This window comes from Heterodontus francisci, chromosome 37, assembly GCF_036365525.1.
Source record: "Heterodontus francisci isolate sHetFra1 chromosome 37, sHetFra1.hap1, whole genome shotgun sequence".
Classification (NCBI taxonomy): Eukaryota; Metazoa; Chordata; class Chondrichthyes; order Heterodontiformes; family Heterodontidae; genus Heterodontus; species Heterodontus francisci.
The window spans coordinates 41,295,197-41,319,758 of NC_090407.1; the positions used below are offsets into that span (position 1 = coordinate 41,295,197).

Genomic DNA, 24,562 nt, shown 5'->3' on the forward strand with positions numbered 1-24,562 from the left:
AATTCTAAAAATCACTCTTATTCGAAGCTGATTTTCTAGTACTTTCCATATATTTGCAGGATTTTTCTGATCCTCTTCAGATAAGCCAGAGGTATTGATTCTGTATAACCCCTCATTTCCAACTGCTATCAGTATTTTCACAGCCTGCTTCTCTGGTTCTGCAACTGCTTGGTCTATCAAGCATAATTGCATTCGGTTTAAAAATTTTGAACTTGGATATCAATGACCTTCCAGTTTATGCCGGGAAATCCGATATCCACCTCTCTGATGTTCTTTTGCTTTCTGCTCTATATTTAACTTTGTTCAGCTCTGTATGCCTTTTTATGACTTTCCTATTTGTGGTTTAAAACTAGTTTTAAAACTTAACTCTGTGCTGAATGTAACAGGTGCTTGAGAGTGTTTTTTTATTTCAGCCTTCACTTGTATGTTTACACAGCTGTTCAAGGGTTTTCCCCCTTTGCTTTTTTGGCTAGTTTATTTGTCTTCACGCTTGACTGTTTAATGATTTTTTTCAGCTTGACTGCTTTAATGGAGACTCTGCTGTGTTTGGGGTTTTCCCACATGCTTTTTTTTTTAACTATCAGACTTTTTTTTAAGTTTGCGTGCTTTTCAGAGTTTTCCCCTTTTTCCCCGCTCGCCCACATGGAGCCTCTAAAAATGAATTCCTTCAAACCCTTCAAAGGCTGTCTATTGTTTTCCTACCGATCATCGGCACAATGACTTATACGATCGTCTGCCCCTCAGCCACACTTTCAATCGATGGAGCTTTTCTCAGCCTTCTAAGGTACGTAGCTTTCTTTAACTCCTTTTGAGGTATTTGTTTGAAAGTTTCTTCACTTGTTGCTTCAAATTTTCTCTTCTGTTTTCTGTATTGCTTTTAAACTTTGTTTGCTATTTCACCCGTGGTCCTCAAGCTTCTATCGTGTTTTTTCACCACCGCTGCCACCATGTCATGACTTTCTTTGTGTTGATTAAGATAACACAATGAGGTATGTGGATTCCAGTTCCTTGAAGATCTCTAGAAGGTTTATTACAGCTGAACTAGTACATAATACAGAGCAAACTACATACAGAAACTTTGTCCAGGGTGTTATAGCAGAATGACTATTAAAGCCCTTAATGTCTGTTTGGCATTAAGATGTAAAAAGCCAAAACTTCATTCAGCTGAATAATGGCAAATGAAAGCTTTTCTTTTTCTCTCCAGGCAGGACCTATGTACATCCGACTTTGGTCCCATCCATCTCCCTGTCAGTGAAATTCTAATCCTTGCTTTCATTTGCCTAGAAGCTGGAGTGCCAAGTGGATGATCCTTCTCTGCCTCCTCTTGAAATCCCCAGCATCACAGAGGTCCATCTTCAGCTATTTCAATTCACTCCATGTGATATCAAGAAACAACTGAAGGCATTGGATACTGCAAAGACTATGGGTCCTGACAATATTCCGGCAATAGTACTGAAGACCTGTGCTCCAGAACTTGCCGGAGCCCCGAGCCAAGCTGTTCCAGTACAGCTACAACACTGGCATCTACCCAGCAATATGGAAAATTGCCCAGGTATGTCCTGTACACACAAAGCAGGAGAAATCCAACCCGACCAACTACTGCCCCATCAGTCTACTCTCGAGCAATAAAGTGATGAAAGGTGTTGTCGACATTGCTATCATGTGGCACTTGCTTAGCAATAACCTGCTCAGTTCCACTAGGCCCACTCAGCTCCTGATCTCATTACGGTCTTGGTTCAAACATCGACAAAAGAGCTGAGCTCAAGAGGTGAGGTGAGAGTGACTGCCCTTGACATCAAGGCAGCATTTGACCGAGTACGGCATCAAGGAGTCCTAGCAAAACTGGATTCAATGGGAATCGGGGGAAAACATTCCGCTGGTTGGAGTCGTACTGAGCGCAAAGGAATATGGTTGTGGTTGTTGTAGGTCAACCATCTGAGCTCCAGGACATCACTGCAGGAGTTCCTCAGGGTAGTGTCCTAGGCCCAATCCAGGCTTCAGCTGCTTCATCAATGACCTTCCTTCAAACAGAAGGTCAAAAGTGGGGATGTTCGCAGATGATTGCACAATGTTCACCATTCGCAACTCCTCAGATACTGAAGCAGTCCATGCAGAAATACAGCAAGACCTGGACAATATTCAGGCTTGGGCTGATAAGCGACAAGTAACATTCTCGCCACACAAGTGCCAGACAATGACCATCTCCAACAAGAGAGAATCTAACCATCTACCCTTGACATTCAATGGCATTACCATCGCTGAATCCCCCACTATCACCATCCTGGGGGGGTTACCGTTGACCAGAAATTGAACTGGAGCAGCCATATAAACACCGTGGCTACAAGAGCAGGTCAGAGGCTAGAATACTGTGATGAGTAACTCACCTCCTGACTCCCCAAAGCCTGTCCACCATCTACAAGGCTCAAGTCAGAAGTGTGATGGAATACTCTCCACGTGCCTGGATGGGTGCAGCTCCAACAACACTCAAGATCGATACCATCCAGCACAGAGCAGCCTACTTCATTGGCACCCCATCCACAAACAATCACTCCCTCCACCAACGATGCACAGTGGCAGCAGTGTGTACCATCTACAAGATGCATCGCAGCAACCCCAAAGTTCCTTAGACAGCACCTTCCAAACCTGCGACTTCTGCTACCTAGAAGGACAAGGGCAGCAGATGCATGCGAATACCAAATTCCCTTCCAAGCTACACACCATCCTGACTTGGAACTATATCGCCGTTCCTTCACTGTTGCTGGGTCAAAATCTTGGAACTCCCTTCCTAAAGCACTGTGGGCATAACTACCCCCCATGGACTGCAGCAGTTCAAGGCAGCAGCTCACCACCAACTTCTCAAGGGCAATTAGGGATGGGCAATAAATGCTGGCCTAGCCAGCGACACCCACATCCTGTGAACAAAAAAAAAAATTGGTGAACAGTTTGGGTCGGCATTCAAGAAATGCAGCTACAGAAGGCTTCACATAGATCTTACATCAGATGTGCAACAACAAAGGGTTCAATTCTCACACGTTAGATGCAAAATTCTTTCAAAGATGCAAGGTTTCTGCAAACATTCAGTATTTCTTCAAAAACAGGTGGCAACAGTACAACTTGATGCAGGATTTGGTTTTCAAGAGAGAAAGGTGGGCTGGCTGGATCTTCTGTTCTCCTGGCAGGTCAATAATCAAACTCCAACTGCTCTTGGCCAAACACCCACTGGCTTTTTTTTTAACCAGTTAAAATGAACCAAAAACCTTTCCAGAGACAAGCCCTATGACAGCCATAAATCTTGACTTGTCAATAAGCAAATAGTTCAAGTCAAACCCCCTGCTAGGTTCTTTACAAACATGTGCCTTCCAGTAAAAACTTGTTTACTGGTCACCCTCTGTTGACCTTCCTTTAAAAAAAAACACCCCAAAGTTTAGCTTCTTAAAGTTCCAGCATCCATGAAATCCTTCTCAGTTTTTAAAATATTGATTCTCAAGTTTTAACAAAAAAAAGGAACCCTTGTAACATATTCAAGTATTAAAAGAATTGATGAGAATTCCATTCTAAGCTTCATTCTGATACAACTGTTTTCACCAGGAATTCATCTCTGCAATGCGTCAATGTTTCGGGTGATACTTCTTTGCACAGCTACTCAAAAAATACTCTTAAATTGAGAGCGTTCCAATGACATGTACATGGGACCTCAATGTTGAGTGTACACTCTGCTCAATCTCTTTTTTTGGTATATATAAATGCAAGTTGTTGTTACTGGTTCTGCCATCTGCCTCCAGTTTCCCCTTACCTTTCAATGGTAAATTCTGTTTGGAGAGTTGTGATAAATACAGGAGATTGGTATGCAAAGACTAAGATGCTCCATTTGATTAAAAGACTGATGTGCCACAGTGATTTCAGAGCTAAACACAGTTGCTTATTATTCACAGTCTGGTTTATATGTTTTGGTCTCATGTAATTTGCTCCAGACAGTAAGTGGAATGACTAATGCTACAGCTGTAGTGTACTTTTGCTATTTGTATGGTATTATTTTCATGCTGCACGAATCTCAAAACATGCAACGGCCAAAAATCTGCAGTTATAGTACATGATTGTTATGATTTGAGGTCTGCAGTGGAGATCACTAGCTGGCATTTACGCAGAGGTTTCAACCCTGCAGATTTCTGTAGCTATATTAAGAACCTTGGTGTCAATTTTGAGATTACCTGGAAATGCCAGGAATTTCCTATTTTGCTGGAATTGTGTAAATGGAGTTTCCACCACATGTCTGTTGAAGTGATGCAGTGACAGCAACTCCTAGTGATTGTTACTAATTGTAAAGTTTCATTGTAAAGTGAGTTATAAAACAAGAAATTAATTCGTGGGTTCAAAGGATGTCAAACCAAGTGATTAAAATAACTCCTTTAACCAATTTATATTAGTATATGTGCTGTGTAATCCTCTTTGCTAGTTAGCAAGGTTCCTATTGGTGTACATTTCTGCAAATTATTCTACACAAGTGAATACTGTGATGAAACTTGGTGTTTTGAGGGATAAGAAAATGCATTTGGTACAAGAATTTTCAAATGCCTTAAGGCATTTTTCTTGAGTTTCAAGTGTCATTATTAGTTTTGCATGGTAGTTTGCTGGTAGCATCAGAAAGGGAAGAGTAGCACCATTTGTAACATTTCTGGATTGTCATAAGTACCAAAATAGAACATTGTTTATTCCAGATTACTGAATAACACAAATAATCAACTGTTTAATTTGGGTTAATTTAGACTTTACCTCTGACATTACTGCATCACAATCACCTCAGTATTGTTTGGGTTGTTGTCACTGAAAAGTCTGTATGCCTGTTCAAGTCTGAACTTACCAAGTGCAGAGCATGCATTAAGTTGTCTAGCAACAGCTCCATCAGCCAGGTCAAGGAGAAATCCAAAAAGGAGAAACCAGCAAGCATAGTAGTGGTGCCTATGGAATAATAATAATAGAAGTTCTTGAATAAAATGCTGCTGTTACTGGATGGCTTTATGATTAACATCATTGTCAACAGGAAAACCTTCATATTTAGGGCTCAAAAGAATCTTTTATTTTAAACCATTTTGAATTGCATTTTATTTTTATATTAAAATTTTATTACTAATCTCACCACACTGTATTTGACTCCCCTCTCATTACCACCAGCAATAATGATTCATGGTTATTGATCTCTTCTACCCACTCTTTTAGGAACAGCTGTGAGGTAATACAATTTTTAAAATATAACCAGAAGCCAGCTATTTAAACTATTTACTATCTATTAAAATATTTGTTTTGCATGTCCTGAAGAACAAGCAGACCCACTAAATCAAGACCATGACAAGTTTATTCATTTTAGAACAACTGAGGAAATAAAGTCCAGTGTACTACAGAACCATATGGACCCGAGTTCTTAGGTTCGATTCCCAATCTGTCACAAGTTAGCTGATGCCAGTTGGGGCAGCACCTGGATCCTACAATTGCTCTTAGCCAAATTCAATCAGTTGCAGGAAGGAAAGGGTATGGTCAACATGTGTTTTGTGACAGGAAGGCTGTTTCCAGTGGGGTCATTGTTTTTCAGGATATATATCAAGGACTTGGACTTAATGTAGGAGGCATGATTAAGAACTTTGTGAATAATACAAAAATTGGCTGTGTGGTTGATAGTGAGAAAGAAAGCGGTAGACTGCAGGAAGATATCATTGGACTGGTTATGTCGACAGACAAGTGGCAAATGGAATTCAATCCGGAGAAGTGTTAGGTAATGCATTTAGAGATGGCAATCAAGGCAGGGAATACACAATAAATGGTAGGATACTGAGAAGTGTAGAGGAGCAGAGGGACCTTGAAGTGCATGCCCACAGATCCCTGACGGTAGCAGAATAGATAAGGTCGTTAAGAAAGCATTTGGGATACTTTTCTTTATTAACTGTGGCATAGAATATTAGAGCAGGGAGGTTATGCTAGAGCTGTATGAAATACTAGTTAGGACACAGCTAGAGCACTACATTCAATTTCACATTACAGGAAGGATATGATTGCACTAGAGAGGATACAGAGAAGATTTATTTATTTTATTATTTATTTAGTGATACAGCACTGAAACAGGCCCTTCGGCCCACCGAGTCTGTGCCGACCATCAACCACCCATTTATACTAATCCTACACTAATCCCATATTCCTACCACATCTCCACCTGTCCCTATATTCCCCTACCACCTACCTATACTAGGGGCAATTTACAATGGCCAATTTACCTATCAACCTGCAAGTCTTTGGCTTTGGGAGGAAACCGGAGCACCCAGCGAAATCCCACGCGGTCACAGGGAGAACCTGCAAACTCTGCACAGGCAGTACCCAGAATTGAACCCGGGTCGCTGGAGCTGTGAGGCTGCGGTGCTAACCACTGCGCCACTGGACCGCCCTTAATTTATGAGGATGTTGTCAGGAATGGAAATTGGAAAGGACCTATTTCCCTTAGCAGAGAGGACAGTGACTCGGGGGTATAGGTTTAAAGTAATTGGCAGAAGGATTAGATGGGAGTTGAGGGGAAATTTTTTTCACCCGGAGGGTGGATGGGATCTGGAGCTCATTGCCTGTAGGGAGGCCGAAGTAGAAACCCTCATCAAATTTTTAAAAATACTTTACATTTGAAGTGCTGTAATCAACGGGGCTATAGATGAAGAGCTGGAAATTGGCATTAGGCTAAATAGCTCATTTTCGGCCGGCATAGACACAATGGGCTGAATGGCCTCCTTCTGTGCTGTAAATTTTCTATGTTTTCTGAATGGTTAGCAGAGGGTGCCAAGAAGCTCTGCTTGACAACATCCTGAAACTACACAGGCAAAGGTGGTGGGTTGTGAACAAGTTATAATAATGATAATGCCCCAATCCACTTTTCCCACTGTGCCCAAACAGCATGCTTTGTGATTTACAAACATAATGGGTGATAAAGCGGCCTTGGTGCTGTTGGAGAAGCAGTGAAGCTCTTTAGTACATTGTAGTGCTATGAGTTGAACTTGCATAATAAAGTGAGGACCGTTCATTTAAATAAGTATTCAGTGCTCCCAACACATAAAAACACCGAAGGCTTATTATCTGGCATCAGCAGCTCTTCAAGATTGGCTGCTTTCAATTTTTCTGTTGCTGAAGGGTAGAAATGACTGCAAGACTAGGACAAATGATATCCTTCCAGGATACAATTCTACTACTGAGAAGGGAGCACCGGGGGCCTGAGAAAAGGGGGAAGAGCTGTATGAGCAGCCTGGATAGAGGTAGGAAGAATCAATACTTGTGATCAGATACTCAGAACTGGTGAGGAAGATGTTTACTGGCTTCAGTAAGGCTGCCAAACTAAGTGTACTCACTATTTGCCTAAATTTACAATGCTACCTAATAATGCATCTTAAAGCCATGTTGTGCTTGTTGGTGGAGCATCAGAGGGGCATGCACAAGACTCTGACAACCACTTTTCAAAAACACAGGCACTCTTCAAGTTTTAACACAGCAATCTATTGCTGCTAGTCAAGGTATTTGTCCTGTGGCCAAAAAAAAGTATGCAGTCAATGGTACCTGCATGCTGCATGTTTAGAGTCTGTCATCAGGTGGCTGTGGTGCTTTTCTGGCACTAGTTGCAGCAAATTTTTTTTTCTTCATCTGTTGCATGACAATTGCTCTTTAGGGGCAAAGTTGAGGAAGGTGCGTTAGGTTATGTTCGTCTTGAATACTTAGGATAGCTTGTTATGCATATGTCCTTTGATTATGTCCTGCCAACTCCAGAACCAGATAGAGAGGGATAGCTAACTGGTCATAGGGACCCTATTCAGCAGAGTTCAATTACTATTTCGAAGAAAGGGTCACTGACCCGAAACGTTAACTCTGCTTCTCTTTCCACAGATGCTGCCAGACCTGCTGAGTGATTCCAGCATTTCTTGTTTTTGTTTCAATTACTATTTTCTCAGCTAACACCCATAGATAGTAAATGAGATGCAGTTTTAAGGTTTAAATAACTGTAATCCAAGGACACCATGGCAGAATTTTCCCAGCCAAGTGGAGGTGGAATCTGGTGCATGCATGGTGATAAAGTCTTTGAAAATGATGTCAGGTTGGGATCCCTTTGGTCTGGCAGGAAAGCAATTAAGCCAGTTAAAAAGACAATTAAGAGTCTCTTTAACCTTAAATTCCTTCATTCCCAACAGCACACAGGTTAAACCTGTGTCGACACCTCGCCAGGGTCACCAAAGCGAATGCACAGCAGGATGAGCTTCTTCAGTGAAACTGAAACTACAGACAGTTACAGCTACGGTTAGGTGATAGACAATGTTCAAAGCACTTCTTCTCTGAGTGCGCAATCACTGCTTGACAGGGGATTGCCAACTTCGTCGAAGGCATATCACCTGTCGAGCACTTCACTCACCTTCAGCTGCTCTTCCCTGCTGCCAGTCTTCAGTACAGCATGGGAGCAGCTTATGCAGCTCCATCTTCCACCTCTGCTGAGGGGCAAGAGCAGAAGCCACACAAGCAGCAGCACCAGCTTCCTTCTCATCAGCCACATAACCCTCCATAGGGCAGATGGGATGGACTCCAAGATTTGGATGGAAGGAGGCGAGACCCCCAACACAGGATATACAAGCAGAGAATCAGCTCTGTTGGCATGTGTCAGCCACTGCCTTAGAAGGCTCAGGATCTCACAGCAGATCTGCAGCCTCCTGGAACAAGACCTTCTTCGCAGTGGAGTAGGTGGGCAGGCATTGCCAGTAGCTGACTAGGTGCCTGTCACTGGAGGGCCATACCGTACCCCTCTACCCTGGGTCTCTGCCTCTCGCCAACTTGTGTGCTTTCTTCGCCTGCAAGGAGAGAAAGCAAAGAGGTGTGAATGTTTGTATTGGCTTGTATGGAGAGGAGGGAAGGACACCATTTGTGGAAGGTCACTGTGATAGAGTACACAAAAGCAAGGAAGTTATGATGATCCTTTACATAACAATGCTTCGGCCTCAACTGGAGTATCGTGTCCAAATCAGGGCACCACACTTTAGGAAGAATGTGAAGGCATTGGAGAGGGTTTACAAGAATGGTTCCGGGGATGACCGACTTTAGTTACGTGGGTAGATTGACGAAGCTGGGGCTGTTCTCTTTAGAGAAGGTTGAGAGGAGATTTGATAGAGGTGTTCAAAATCATGAGAGATCTGGACAGATAGGGAATAACTGTTTCCATTGGCTGAATGGCCAAAAACCCAAGGACACCAAATTGAGGTGATTGGCAAAAGAACCAGAGGAGACAGAGGAACCAGCTCGGCAACGTGGATTGCTCCTCCTGTGCAATGTGGGAAGTCAGGGACACTGTCCATAAAATGTGTGTAAGATTCATTAAAGCCTGACCATGTATTTAAAGTAACAATCTCCCCATAATGTAATTAAAGCAAATTAGCAGCACACTAATTGCTGAGCACCCATTTAGAATGGGTGCTGCAGAAGGCGCTGCTCTGTAACATAAACAGCTACCAAAATTCTAGACTTAGGCAAGACTAGTTTCAACATGATGCGACAGAGACAGTCCACAGTAAACTGGACAAATCTGTTAGTGGATAAAATGATAGAAGATCAGTAGGAAGTGTTAAAAAGGCAATTTAATGTGATACAGAACCAATTTATACCCTAAGGGGCAAGAACTCTACTTACCAAAAAAAACCCAAGGACGACTGAAGATGTAAGACAACAAAAAACTAAAAGGGCATACAAAAACGCAAGTACTAGCGTAAATCCTGGTGACTAGGAGAGATACAAAGAACAAAAAGTGACAAAGCAGATGCTAAGAGCTACAAAAAGGGTGCATGAAAAGAAACTTGCAAGGGATATTAAAATTAATGCAAAACATTTTTACAGTTATATTAGGAAAAACAGGATAGTCAGGAGCAATGTGGGCCCCTTGAAAAGTGATAGCGGTGATATTATAATGAAAGTAAGAAAAGGGGAACAAACAGTGGCCCTAGAAATTATACTTTAAAGTTCTATTAAGAGTGAATGTGTGCGGGAAGACTAGAGAGGGGCCAATGTTTTTAGTTTAGTTTTTTTTTAGTTTAGAGATACAGCACTGAAACAGGCCCTTCGGCCCACCGAGTCTGTGCCGACCATCAACCACCCATTTATACTAATCCTACACTAATTCCATATTCCTACCACATCCCCACCTGTCCCTATATTTCCCTACCACCTACCTATACTAGGGGCAATTTATAATGGCCAATTTACCTATCAACCTGCAAGTCTTTGGCATGTGGGAGGAAACCGGAGCACCCGGAGGAAACCCACGCAGACACAGGGAGAACTTGCAAACTCCACACAGGCAGTACCCAGAATTGAACCCGGGTCGCTGGAGCTGTGAGGTTGCAGTGCTAACCACTGCGCCGCCCAAATATAAATGTAATACAAATGTAATACCCGTTTTCAAAGTGGAAGACACAACTAACCCAAGTAATTACAGAACAGTTAGTTTTACATGCGTGGTAGGGAAAATTTTGGAATCATTACTTAAACAAGAAATTAACAATCTAGATGAAGAAAAAATAATTAGAAGCAGAGATAATTCATTAGAGGTTTTTAAAATTATTAAGCATGGGACCAAACGCATATTCTGAGAGCTTTGGAGCCACAGGATACAGGCATATGACTAAATTATTTCAGAGTCAACATGTACCCGTTAAGGTGAAGGGTAGGACCAACAAGTCCAGGGAGCCCTGGATGTCAAGGGATATACAGGATTGCATCAGGAAAAAAAAAGGCTTGTGGCAGATTTGGAGTGCTGAAAACAGCTGAGGTACTGGAGGAGTATAGAAAGTGTAGGGGGGTACCAAAAAAAGTAATTAGGAGAGCGAAGAGGAGACATGAAAAAACACTGGCAGGCAAGATAAGGGAAAATCCTAAGGCGTTCTATAAGTATATTAAGGGCAAGAGGATAAGCAGGGAAAGAGTGGGGCCCATTTGGGACCAAAGTGGCAATCTGTGTGTGGAGCCGGAGGACACAGGTGAGGTTTTAAATGATGAGATGTATCCCAGGCTGCTATGTGAGGCAAGGGAGGAGATGTCAGGGGCTCTGACACAAATTTTCAAATCCACTCTGGTCACAGGAGAGATACCAGAGGACTGGAGGACAGTGAATGTGGTGCCATTAGTCAAGAAGTGTAGCGGAAATAAACCAGGTAATTACAGGCCAGTGAGTCTAACATCAGTGGTTGGGAAAATATTGTAAAAACAATTCTGAGGGACAGGATTAATCTCCACTTGGAGAGGCAGAGATTAATCAGGGATAGTCAGCATGGCTTTCATAGTCAGTCAGGGGGAGATCGTGTCTAACTAACTTGATTGAATTTTTCGAGGAGGTGACTAGATACGTAGATGAGGGTAAAGCAGTTGATGTCGTTTACATGGACTTCAGTCAGGCTTTTGATAAGGTCCCGCATGGGAGATTGGTTAAGAAGGTAAAAGCCCACGGGATCCAGGGCAATTTGGTAAAGTGGATCCAAAATTGGCTTAGTGGCAGGAGGTAATGGTCGAGGGTTGTTTTTGCGAGTGGAAACCTGTGACCAGTGGTGTACCGCAGGGATCGGTGCTAGGACCCTTGCTGTTTGTAGTGTACATTAATGATTTAGATGTGAATATAGGAGGTATGATCAGTAAGTTCGCAGATGACATGAAAATTGGTGGTGTCGTAAATAGTGAGGAGGAAAGCCTTAAATTACAGGACGATATAGATGGGCTGGTAAGATGGGTGGAGCAGTGGCAAATGGAATTTAATCCTGAAAAGTGAGGTGATGCATTTTGGGAGGACTAACAAGGCAAGGGAATATACAATGGATGGTAGGACCGTAGGAAGTACAGAAGGTCAGAGGGATCTTGGTGTACGTGTCCATAGATCACTGAAGGCAGCAGCACAGGTAGATAAGGTGGTTAAGGAAGGCATATGGGATACTTGCCGTTGTCAGCCGAGGCATAGAATATAAGAGCAGGGAGGTTATGATGGAGCTGTATAAAATGCTAGTTAGGCCACAGCTGGAGTACTGTGTACAGTTCTGGGTACCACACTATAGGAAGGATGTGATTGCACTGGAGAGGGTGCAGAGGAGATTCACCAAGGATGTTGCCTGGGCTGGAGCATTTCAACTATGAAGAGAGACTGAAAAGGCTAGGGTTGTTTTCTTTAGAGCAGAGAAGGCTGAGGGGGGACATTATTGAGGCATACAAAATTATGAGGGGCATTGATAGGTGAGATAGGAAGAAGCTTTTTCCCTTAGCGGAGGGGTCAATAACCAGGCAGCATAAATTTAAGGCAAGGGGCAGGAGGTTTAGAGGGGATTTGAGGAAACATTTTTTCACCCAGAGGGTGGTTGGAATCTGGAACGCACTGCCTGAAGGGGTGGTAGAGGCAGGAACCCTCACAACATTTAAGAAGTATTTCGATGAGCACTTGAAACGCCATAGCATACAAGTCTACGGGCCAAGTGCTGGAAAATGGGATTAGAATAGGTAGGTGCTTGATGGCCGGCACGGACACGATGGGCCTGTTTTCTGTGCTGTATGACTCTGAGATCATAACCGTTGCTCCCATTTTTTCCAGATAGCAGGTGCTGATAATGTTTCTGTTGTTGCCATTTGCAGCTCCTCTAGAACTGTCTTCAATTTCTTTACTTTTCCCATTACCACCCCATTTTTCCTTGCACTAATATAAATCACTCCTGCCTTCCACCCTATCACAGACCTTCCATTTTGTTCCTTTCTCCTCCCTGCCAATCCTTGCTCCTGCATTTGTTTAAAACCTATTACATCTGTAATATTTTCCAGTTCTGTTGATATCTAACAGACCTGAAGAGTCAACTTTGTTGCTGTTTCCACAGATGTTGCCTGACCTACTGGGTAGTTCCAACATTCACTGCTTTTATTTTAGATTTCCAACGTTCGTAGTATTTTGCCTTTCGATTAAATGACAGACTTAGGCCAGTGAGCAGGACAGAGGAATAAGCAGGACAATGCATAACATAACCCCTGATCTTTCATTTAACTTTACTGACCGCAGTGCTTGCAGACATTGTTTATTGCTCCCTTTGTTAAGGCACTATCCCTCCCCCTTTCAAAACTGTTAGTCATCCACCCTCCTGATAAAGCTCACCGTTGATTCATCCATTGTTTTCAATTCCAATTCCACCTCTTAACTTCCCTTTCCATTTAAAATCCTTGATTGTGATGTCATCTCCTTGCTCCACACCCATCTCTCCCAAAACATTCTGTTCAAAGCCATTGTCTGGCTTGTTCCCTGCTCTTAGCACCAATAAAAAGTCTAAATTACATCTCCTGACTGTGAATGCATTTTCCCTCCTTGTTGTCCTCAATCTCTGTGTAGCATTCAAATAGAACAATGTTCTCCATCAATCTTACTCTTTTGTCTAAATGTGGGCTGCTCTTATTTTATTCTTTTATGGGATGTGGGCATCGCTGGCAAGGCCAGCATTTGTTGCCCATCCCTAATCGCCCTTGATAACTGATTGGCTTGCTAGGCCATTTCAAAGGGCAGTTAAGAGTCAACCACATTGCAGTGTGTCTGGAGTCACATGTAGGCCAGACCAGCTAAGGACAGCAGATTTCCTTCTCTAAAAGACATTAGTGAGCAGATGGGTTTTTAAGATAATCAATGCTAGTTTCATGGCACCATTACTGACCAGCTTTCAATTCCAGATTTTTATTAATTACTTGAATTTAAATTCCACCACCTCCCATGGTGAGATTTGAACCCATGTCCCCAGGTTACAAGCCTAGGTCTCTGGTCTTGTGCCATTCAGACTATCCAAATGTATCTAGCGACATCTCCAGTAACTGATTCTCTTCCTGCTCGTGACAGTCACCTTCAAAGTTTCCTGAGGATCCATGCTTAGTCTCATCCTCTTCATGTCCTGCAGCCCATCGATGACATTATCCACAAGCATGATATCAGCTTCCAAAGCATATTTTCCAGCTTTCCCTCTCCACCAATTCCGTACTGTCAGATTCTTTGACTGGTATCAAGTCAAAGAAATTAAAATTGACTTTAAATGAACACCAGGAAAACTGAAACCATCAGTTATATCCCATGCGGGTTTACAGGTGAGCAGGGAACCTCCATGCTGATGGGCAAGTAAGTAAAATTTTCAAATAGGCAATTAATTGAGGAATTAACCCAGCATTCTAGTTTTAATAGCCAGCATACGAGTTTCCGAAGCTGTATAGAACTCACCAGGGCTAACAAGGCACGAGCACAGCGGGGACTCATTGAACAATAAAACTTACCTGCTGGGAAACCTTTAAAGAGTGAAATTGCAAAGTCTGTGGCCAGTCTCAGTGAAAGGCTTGTGCTTAAAGGATTTGTTCTGCCAGCCTGATTTCACTGCTGTGAAGGTCATTTCTAACTTTATAGAAGTATTTTCATCTACCTACCTTGGAGTTTACACACGATGATCTCAACTTCCCTGCTGTCAGCCTTCACAGCAGCATGTACCTCTGATGAGGAGCAATAGGAGCAGCCACACCTACAGCAAGAACACCAGCAGCATCAGAAGTAGCAGCACCACCAAAAGCAGCTGCCCTCTCTGTAGCCACATGCTGCTCCACAGGACTGGGAAATGGACACAAAAGCTCCAGCTCGAAGGAGGCGATACCTCCAGCATAGGGTATATACAGACAGCGAGCTTTCTCAATGTGATGGAGCAATAGTGCATCAGAAGGAATGAAAACAAGAAATGCTGGAAATACTCAGCAGGACTGGCAGCATCTGTGGAGAGAGAAACAGAGTTAACATTTCAGGTCAGTGACCTTTTATCAGAAGGCTCAGGCTTTCGCAGCAGACGGTTGCTGACATCTTGTGGAAGAAGACCTCCTTCCAAGAGGGCCAAGTGGGCATGCATTGACAGTGGCCATCATGGTCACCACAGCCCTGAATTTCTTTGCTTTGGGCTCCTTCCTGAGATGTGCTGGTGACAGCTCCAAGATTTCACAATCTGCTGCCCACAAGTGCATCTCCTACATCACCGATGCCTTGTTTTCCAAGGCCATCACATATCCACTCTGCCACAGATGAGGCCAGTAAAATGCAGCGGGCTGTCGGTTTCGCTGCAATGGCTAGGTTCCCACAAGTGCAGGGAGTCATTGATTGCACACATGTGCAAATATGGCACATGCACTTCAGATGCCTCGACAGTTCTGGAGGCATCCTTCAGTATGCCCCATCATGGGTCTCCAGAATGGCTGTGGTCTGCTGTGCCCTGCACAACATCGTGCTGCAGAGACGAATGGAACTGCAGGAAGAGGAAGGTGGAGACTGATAGTCATCCTCCAAGGAGCAGGATAAGCCAGCTGCGGCCTTGGTGCCTGCAGCTGCTCACCTGCAATGGCCTCATCCAAGCACACTTTACCTAATCTGAGTGTGTGAGGGCATCTGACATCGGGGCAGAAGGCAGCATGTGCGGCTCTGTCAGGGCCTGTGGGGGGTGGGGGGGGTGGTTGGTGGCAAGGGATAGGAAGTGGGAGCACTTTGAGAAGAGTCCACAATACCATGTGCCCTTTCTCCACCTACACTCTCACACTCTCATGGCCCACCTGCACTTCCCTGCTAGCCAAGAGGCATTGAGCCAAGGCGAGGCTTTGCTCTGTACTGTGTAAAGTGGCAGAGTGTGCAGGCCATTGGTCTTGGACAGCATGCACGCAGTGGCCTGCCTGTCAGCATACATGCACAAGATATTGTGGTACTCATGCTGGACTCCTCCAATCTCTCTCCAAGGGTGTGCATTGCCTCTGGAAATGCTGACAGAAGCACACACATTTCCCACTGCTGCTCCATAAGTTCCCTTTTCATGGATGACCCCGTAGGCTCAGCTGAGCGGACCTAGACAACCTAGCTATCTCCATTGCAGCACCCATTGAAGTTTGTGCACCTGTGCTGGTGAAGGTGTGCATTAGCCATGTGACAGTGCATCCACAGAATGCTTACTCATCACTCAGGACTCCGTGGCCTCCTCCCACAGCAACTCCATCACCCTTGAAGGATCTGTGGGAGATCAAAGATATGAGTTAGTGCTGTCGTGGGGAAAGGATTCATACTTGACATTGTAATTTCATGAAATTACAGTTAGTGATGACATCAATTCAACATGAGTGACTTAAGTGCCATGTGGCAGCGTAATATCTAATGCTGTGACCAGGCTTGTCGGCCACCCCCATCTCTCAATTGCCAATGCCTACTGTATGTGCCACCCTGCCAATCTCCAAGGCAACCTCCTCCAATGTGGTCAGGATGGCTGTGGCTGCAGGTCCACCCCTGATTCTCTGCCTCTCTCTGAAGTTGTGATCTCTCCTCCTGCAGTGAGAGAAAGCTGAGTGTTATGAGTGTGAGAAGTATAATGTGTGTTGAGGATGGAATGAGAACATTTATGGACGGTGACTGTGCGGAATGGGTGCAAGATGACAATAGGATGACAGTGAGTGTGAATGTTGTGTGTTCAGATGGAGATTTGAGGAGATGCCTGGAGAGAAAGGAATGTGTGGAACTGCAAGGTGCGCCAGTCAGCAGAGTGCTGTGCAGAAGAATGCTAGGGAAGTCAGAGTGCCAGATGCCACCTGAAAATGGTATGCCACTCACCTGAACTAATGAAGTCATTAAACCTTTTCCGATACTGCATCCATGTCTCGGCACCACACTCCTGCTACTCAAAGCCTCCGCTACTTCCAGCCATGCTTGTTTAGTTTGGGTGGCTGGCCACTTCCTCCTATCCTGAGGAAAAAGCATGTCCCTTCTGGTCCTTACTGCCTCCAGCATAACCTCCAGGGAAGAATCAGAGAACTGTGGTGGCGGTGGCAGGGGCAGCCTTCCCACAGTTTCCTTCCATTTCCTTGCCTCCACTAGCATTCACAAGCAAGGTTCTCTGCAGCCATTCAGACCCATACTGGGATCGATTTAAATAGTAATCCGTCATTGACAGAATCCGGGTCATCTTCATGCCCGCAGTCTACGATTAGTTGGGAAACCCAGAAGCAGGATACTAATGCCATGGCTGAGTTAAAGAGCCAGGGCAAAGCCGCTGACAGAATAAATGTGTTCCCGACCTACTACAGGCTTTCCACTGCGTACAGGCTGGATAAGATAAAATTACACCCAATTTCTCCAATCCTCCCCTGTTCCATAAACCCCAACTCACCTAACACAGCTGCCTGTATCCTGTACAAAGTTCAGCTCGCTAATCACTCCTGCGCTCACTGATCCACACTAGTCACAACACAGATTTTAGTTTACCGCTGTCATCTTCAAAGCCCTTCAAGGCCTACTCCACTGTCCTATTTTAAATTCCTTCAGCCTTACATTCCTGCTCATATCTTTTGGTTTCATAAATAATTCTAAGTAATCCAACTGACTATCCATAAAGAATATTCAATTTAAGCATGTCTTTAGTACTTACCCATTTAAGCTACACAGAATTGAAGACAATCCCATCACGAGATTTGTAAGAGATAGCGCATTGGCAGCATTCTGGCGTACAAATTCTTGAAGCTGGATCCGGCCTGCCTGCTCACTAAGAAACAACTTCTTAGCATACTGGAAAATACCTAAAACCAAAAATGTAGTCAATCAGGTAACTACAATGTTAATTCTAGTAGCCACTTATAGAACATCCCTACAGGACAAGTGGGGTTTGGTAGAGGAGAAAAACCGGAACAAAATACTAGACTGCTGACATTGTCTCAGTTTAAAAAAAAAGTCTGCTCAGGCATAATGTAACTTGGTCTACCTGAAAGGCTGTGGACAAGCAATACATTGCTGGATTTTGGATCAATGTAGACATTTCTTCCCCATCAACATAAAGGGCTCAAAATTGCTAGCTGAAGATTTGCTGTTCAGGCCATTAACAGCAATAATTGAGTTCATGAAATTGGTAGGGTCTGTTTATTTGTTCACCTCAGCTGCTAGTTAACAAAACTTGTTGCAAAGGCACATAGCCCAAGGGGAACTTTAATAGAATATAATTTATTGATAGCACTTTGGATCAGAGAAGGGATTTCATATCAGTAGAGATATTTGCTGTGAAACAAAGAGCAGATGTAAATTTCATTCTAATGGGTCACCTTTTTGCATGGGACCAAGAATGGGCACGTGGCAAAACAATCCAGTAGGGATGTCATGATATGATTCAATATTCTGATAATCTGGTGACTTTTTGTATCAATATCAATATTGCAAATACTATTATTAGGAGCAATCCATAACAAGTTACTGAAATCACTAGAATTTAGAACTTCTTTCTGAAAACGTTGAAACAATGAAAGAAAGACTACATTGTCATATTAACCTTTTTTTGATATGCCAGGAATATATTTGGCTATTGTGATAAATAATTCCATATTGGAAAAGGCGACAAAGTAATAGCTGTATATATAAACAGATATAAATATCTATAAATTTCAAGACATCCTTACTTTAAAAGCTTGTCTAACATAATTTCAATATATCCAACATTGGCAGAACATTTATGTTAAGTGCAGTCAAGCCAAACTTATTTTGTATGTATTGCGATTGTTTCTTCTGCTGAACCAGGGTGCCCAGAGTCAAAAACATTGAGCTTTTGTAGTGGCTATGGGGAATTATTTGGTGAATCCAGGCCTGTTATCAATGCTTCAGTATGAAGGAAGGCTGAAAGTGGTCAGTTTAACTTTGCACTGGGTGGACACCAGATGTGAAAATGCATATGGTTTTGAGCCCTAGCATTATTAAAACAGTAATGCCCTTTGAAATTAAACTTTGGTTATTGGTGGGAATAAGATAGCCAGTCCCTTCCAGTAATTAAAGTGCATAATGAGCTAAATGGCAAATATTATAGAGCAGACCAACAAAAGAAAAAAGTTCAGGGCTCATAAATTCTAAGCAGAACAATGGACATCTCAAAACTTTGGGAATGACTGCACTAATGAGTCATCATTGGGGTTAATTCTTGGTTTAGCTCAATTCAAATGTTTAACCTTCTTCCATTCAAAAAATAAACAATCCACAAAATTGTGGGCCAAAGGAACCAAATTCCTGTTTCATTGAAAAACATTTGTATACCTCTACTAATTAAAATGGATTTTATGTTGAAAATAACAATTCTGAAATTTTCTGTTCACTGACAGTTGTATTTAACCTATTGGTTAGCATAAGTTAGAGAAAAACTCCTGGCTCCAAACAATTTATATTTTATGTTAAATTCCTCTCCAGTATCTGGATCCTAGGACTAATTCATTTTTATTATTCCAGCTAAGTAGTAAAATATGTTAAAGTGGATGTCTCACCTTTCCTTGCAGTCTCCATCAACTGCTGGATAAATTACAGCCTTTAGGTAGCATGTGTTGCCAGTGGTTACAAGAAATCAAGGAAACTACACTATAATTGGAAACATTAACATAGGAGGGCTTTTGTTATTAAAGAAGCTACTCTGCTTCAACTAAAATCACTAAAATATTAATGTTTTGTCATCCCAGTTTAGATAAGTTTTATTAAAAAAAAATCAACCATTTTAAGCCTTGCCACTTTGGAATCAAAACTCCAAGCAACTACGTTATTGCATCATGCAGTTTTACAGCACGTAGTAACATTTACTTAAGGAAAGAAACAAAGCACAATTTATTGAGCTGCTAAAATAGATCTTCCAGCTGGAAAATGCCAAGAGTAAGCCATTTTTTTAGTTTTAAAAAATCCTTTAAATAAGAGAAGACATATTGATGCAGTGTGTTTAAATAGATCTTGCTCTACTGAAGATCACTATTTCATTCGGCTAAAAGCAAGCAAATATCGGTACTTTTAAAACACAAAACTCCCAGATTCCTTTGCATTTCAGGAAACCAGCATGCTATCTGATAACCACCCCATCCCCAATGTGTCACCAAGTATAAGATCATCTAGAATAAAGCCAATTCTGTGAATAAAAAGCTAAAATTGATTTAGTAATGGGAAGAAGATAGTGGAGAGTTATTTGGAAATTATTTGCGAGCCTGGAGGTCTCTTAGAATCCTAGTCAGAGTAAACTCTTCTAATGATCATTTTCACTAGTAACGATGAAGGGGAAATAGCCGTGTGTGCTTATTTTTCTAAAACAAAGAGAAGAAAAGTAATTGGGATTACTTATACTTTTAACCAGTTACACATTTAGTGATGAATGGAACAAGGGTTAAACCATTCAGGTTTGAGTTAAAGATACTTTTCTCTTTCACAAATCAGCTTACCACATTGAAATTTTAACTATTTCAACAGCAATTACCCCAAACCCAACAAGCATATGCTAAAGAAAGGGTTAAAGACTTTTCTCTATCCCTCTCCCGCTGCCCACTCCAACCAATGGACAATGACATCATGCTGCTTTCCCACATTTTCCAACTTACAAATGTGCGTGTTTTTTTTAAATACCTAAATGCTAAGCTTTACGTGGGAGAAAGGCTTAAGGTTCAAGTCCTACTATTGTGTTTTGCACCCTGCACTTCACGTGTTTTCCAAAGCCAGCCAAGTTCAAGTCTTTCTCGATCTGAAAGAAAACAGCAGATCAGAGCAACACAGAAGCCAACAAATGTCTGCTAAACCAGCATTGTACAGAGACCCCCACTTGGAAGATTCTAGCTTAAAAAAATCCTTCATATAAATGGCATCTGTTCAAATCACACTTCTTACATTCAGTTAAAACCCTCACAGCTTAAAAAAGTATATAGAGTAGTAATCCGCTGTGGAAAAAAAAACTCACTGTAATGCACCTAAACGGCAATAGCATTGCATGACATATACCAATCAACAGTTACATGACGCACTGTCTAAATCTTATAAGTTCATAATTTATAAAAACAATGTGATTTAAAAACGTTAAGATTACCTACCGTAAATGCGATCTTCTCATTCTTTGAATGCGGTTCAATCTTCACTTACAAATGAAATATCCGTGATCTAAACACTAGCCCCTTTAAGATTTTAGTGATCAGCAGAAGCCATGTGGCCATGCAGTTCTTCCCAGCCATTGCTGCACTGTGGGTCTTATTCTTATATTGCACCTCAGGTCTTTTGAAACAGGTGGCAATAAACTAATGCAGCTAAATTGCACATGTATGTTGTGCAATAAAAAACATACAAGCTCCATATCAGAGAGAATTAAGTTAGAGAAAGGTGACAGTTTTGAATGTAATTCAGCCTCCACATACAAAGAATGAGGGAGACCATTCTAAAGGATGGTTACTTAACATTCAACCTCATTTGTTCCTCCACATACAAATGAACACCAAAGTGGACAGAAAACTGAAGTAGGCAACTGTAATTTAATACTTACAGGTATTTGGAGCACGGTAGTGCCAAAACACTTAACCAGTTGCATTGCTTTGTAAAAGCATGCCTGAGGTACAGTAGCATAGTGGTTATGTTACTGGACTAGTAATCCAAAGGCCCGGACTAATGATCTGGAGACATGTGTTCAGATCGTAACACAGCAGCTGGGGAATTTAAATTCAATCAATTAAATAAAATCTGGAATTAAAAGCTAGTATCAGTAATGGTGATCATGAAACTACCCGAATTATTTAAAAACCCATTCAGTTCACTAATGCCCCTCAGGGAAGGGGATCTGGCCTGCATGTGACTCCACAGACATATGGATAGACACATGGTTGACTCTTAACTGCCCTGAAAATGGTCTAGCAAGCCACTCAGTTGTATTCAAGGTGGCAACTCACCACTACCTTCTCAAGGGCAATTAGGGATGGGCAATAAGTGCTAGCCTTTACCAATGATGCCCGCATTCTGTGAATGAATATAAAATCCCTGTGCACAGCATTGTAAATGAAAAAAAAGTCATAAACTGGTTCAGAACATGGCCCCAGCATGAATGGAATGTGCCTCTCTAAACTTCCATCTCTCTCTCTAGCTTTGAAAACTTCTTAAAACCCAGTTGTGAAACAAAATTACTTCTTGATCTATAGTCAATTTTTAATTCAACTACCAGAGATTATACACACTATAGCAGCAGCTAAAAATCACAGTTTATGGAAGAGCGTGTTGGTTTTACCCACATATAGAAACATAGAAAATAGGAGCAGGAGTAGGCCATTTGGCCCTTCAGGCCTGCTCCGCCATTCAAAAAAGATCATGGCTGATCGTCTAATTCAGTACCCTGTTCCCGCTTTCTCCCCATATCCCTTGATCCCTTTGGCATTAAGAAATATACCTATCTCCTTCTTGAATATATTTAATGACTTGGCCTCAACTGCTTTCTGCAGTAGAGAATTCCACAGGTTCACCACCCTCTGAGTGAAGAAATTTCTCCTAATCTCGGTTCTAAATGGCATACCACGTATCCTGAGATTGTGACCCCTGGTTCTAGACTCCCCAGCCATCGGGAACATCCTCCCTGCATCTAGCCTGTCTAGTCCTGTTAGAATTTTATAGGTTTCTATGAGATCCCCTCTCATTCTTCTAAACTCTAGTGAATGTAGGCCTGGTCAACTCAATCTCTCCTCATACGTCAATCCTGCCATCCCAGGAATCAGCCTAGTAAATCTGCTTTGCACTCCCTCCATGGCAAGAACATCCTTCCTCAGATAAGGAGACCAAAACTGCACACAATACTCCAGATGTGGCCTCACCAAGGCCCTGTATAACTGCAGTACGACATCCTTGCTCCTGTATTCAAATCCTCTTGCTATGAAAGCCAACATACCATTCGCCTTCCTAACTACTTGCTGCACCTGAACACTTGCTTTCAGCGACTGGTGTACAAGGACACCCAGGTCTCGTTGCCTCCCCCTTTCCCAATCTATCACCATTCAGATAATAATCTGCCTTTTTGTTTTTAAAACCAAGGTGGATAACCTCACATTTATCCACGTTATATTACATCTGCCATGCATTTGCCCACTCACCCAACTTGTCCAAATCACATTGGAGCCTCTTTGCATCATCCTCACAGCTCACTTTCCCCCTCAGCTTTGAGTCATCTGCAAACTTGGAAATGTTACATTTAGTTCCCTCACCCAAGTCATTAATATCCAATCCCGTTTATGCTTTCCAGGTGTTCTGCTACCCTATCCTTTATTTTTCGTATCTAGCATTTCCCCCACTGCTGATGTAAGGCTAACTGGTCTGTAATTCCGTGTTTTTTCTCTCCCTCCTTTTTTAAAAATAGTGGGGTTACATTTGCCACCCTCCAATCTGTAGGAACTGCTCCAGAGTCTATAGAATTTTGTAAGATGACTACCAGTGCATCCACTATTTCCAGGGCCACTTCCTTTAGTACTCTGGGATGCAGGTTATCAGGCCCTGGGGATTTGTCACCCCATTAATTTCCTTAGCATTATTTTTTTTTACTCATACTGATTTCCTTCGGTTCCTCCCTCTTAATTAGATTAGATTAGATTAGAGATACAGCACTGAAACAGGCCCTTCGGCCCACCGAGTCTGTGCCGAACATCAGCCACCCATTTATACTAATCCTACACTAATCCCATATTCCTACCAAACATCCCCACCTGTTCCTATATTTCCCTACCACCTACCTATACTAGTGACAATTTATAATGGCCAATTTACCTATCAACCTGCAAGTCTTTTGGCTTGTGGGAGGAAACCGGAGCACCCGGAGAAAACCCACGCAGACACAGGGAGAACTTGCAAACTCCACACAGGCAGTACCAGGAATCGAACCCGGGTCCCTGGAGCTGTGAGGCTGCGGTGCTAACCACTGCGCCACTGTGCCGCCCTTAATTGACCCTTGGTTCCCCAACATTTCTGGGAGGTTATTTGTGTCCTCCTTTGTGAAGACAGAACCAAAGTATGTTTAATTGTTCTGTCATTTCTTTGTTCCCCATTATAATTTCCCCCATTTCTGACTGTAAGGGACCTACATTTGTCTTCACTAATCTTTTTCTCTTCACATACTTATAGAAGTCAGTTTTTATATTCCCTGAAAGTTTACTCTCATACTCTATTTTCCCCTGCTTAATCAACCTCTTTGTCCTCCTTTGCTGAATTCTAAACTGCTACCAATCCTCAGACTTGCTGCTTTTTCTGGCAATTTTATATGCCTCCTCTTTGGATCTTTACTATCCCTAATTTCTTTTGTAAGCCATGGTTGAGCCACCTTTCCGGTTTCCATACAACTGTAGTAAGAAGTATAATTAGCTAATTAGATTGCCAGGCTATTATTTACAAGCTTGTTATATAATCAGAGATAACCCTATTGTCCCACCAAAGTACCACTGTGTCACCTTATTGTTTAGGCTGTTCCTTTCAATTTGTCAACCCAGGCAGAGTTCTGGATTGGTTGTAGCCGGCTGTGACTGACAGCTCCTAGGGCAGAGACTTCAGGCTGAATTTTAAACTAAAAAGAAAGGGTTTGGCCCTGGTGGAGGGGTTAATGTGCGAGAAATCTGGTTCTCTATCCAAATCTGCCATTTCATAACAGTAAATGGTTACAGTACAAAAAGAGGCCATTTGGCCCAAGTCCATGCTGGCTCTTTGCAAGAGAAATCTAGTTGGTTCCACTTCCCACCT

At 42.4% G+C, this 24,562-nt stretch overlaps 1 protein-coding gene across 1 annotated transcript in view; it reads right to left on the reverse strand.

Annotated features, from left to right (window-relative positions):
* Positions 1-24,562, reverse strand: part of tmem269 (transmembrane protein 269) — a 142,457-nt gene that overhangs the window by 34,219 nt on the left and 83,676 nt on the right. The window contains exons 3-5 of the mRNA XM_068017005.1: positions 17,472-17,619; positions 16,010-16,066; positions 4,859-4,956 (exon numbers count right to left, since the gene is read on the reverse strand). Of these exons, the coding sequence (XP_067873106.1) occupies positions 4,859-4,956; positions 16,010-16,066; positions 17,472-17,619 (303 nt within the window). The remainder of the gene's footprint in view (positions 1-4,858; positions 4,957-16,009; positions 16,067-17,471; positions 17,620-24,562) is intronic.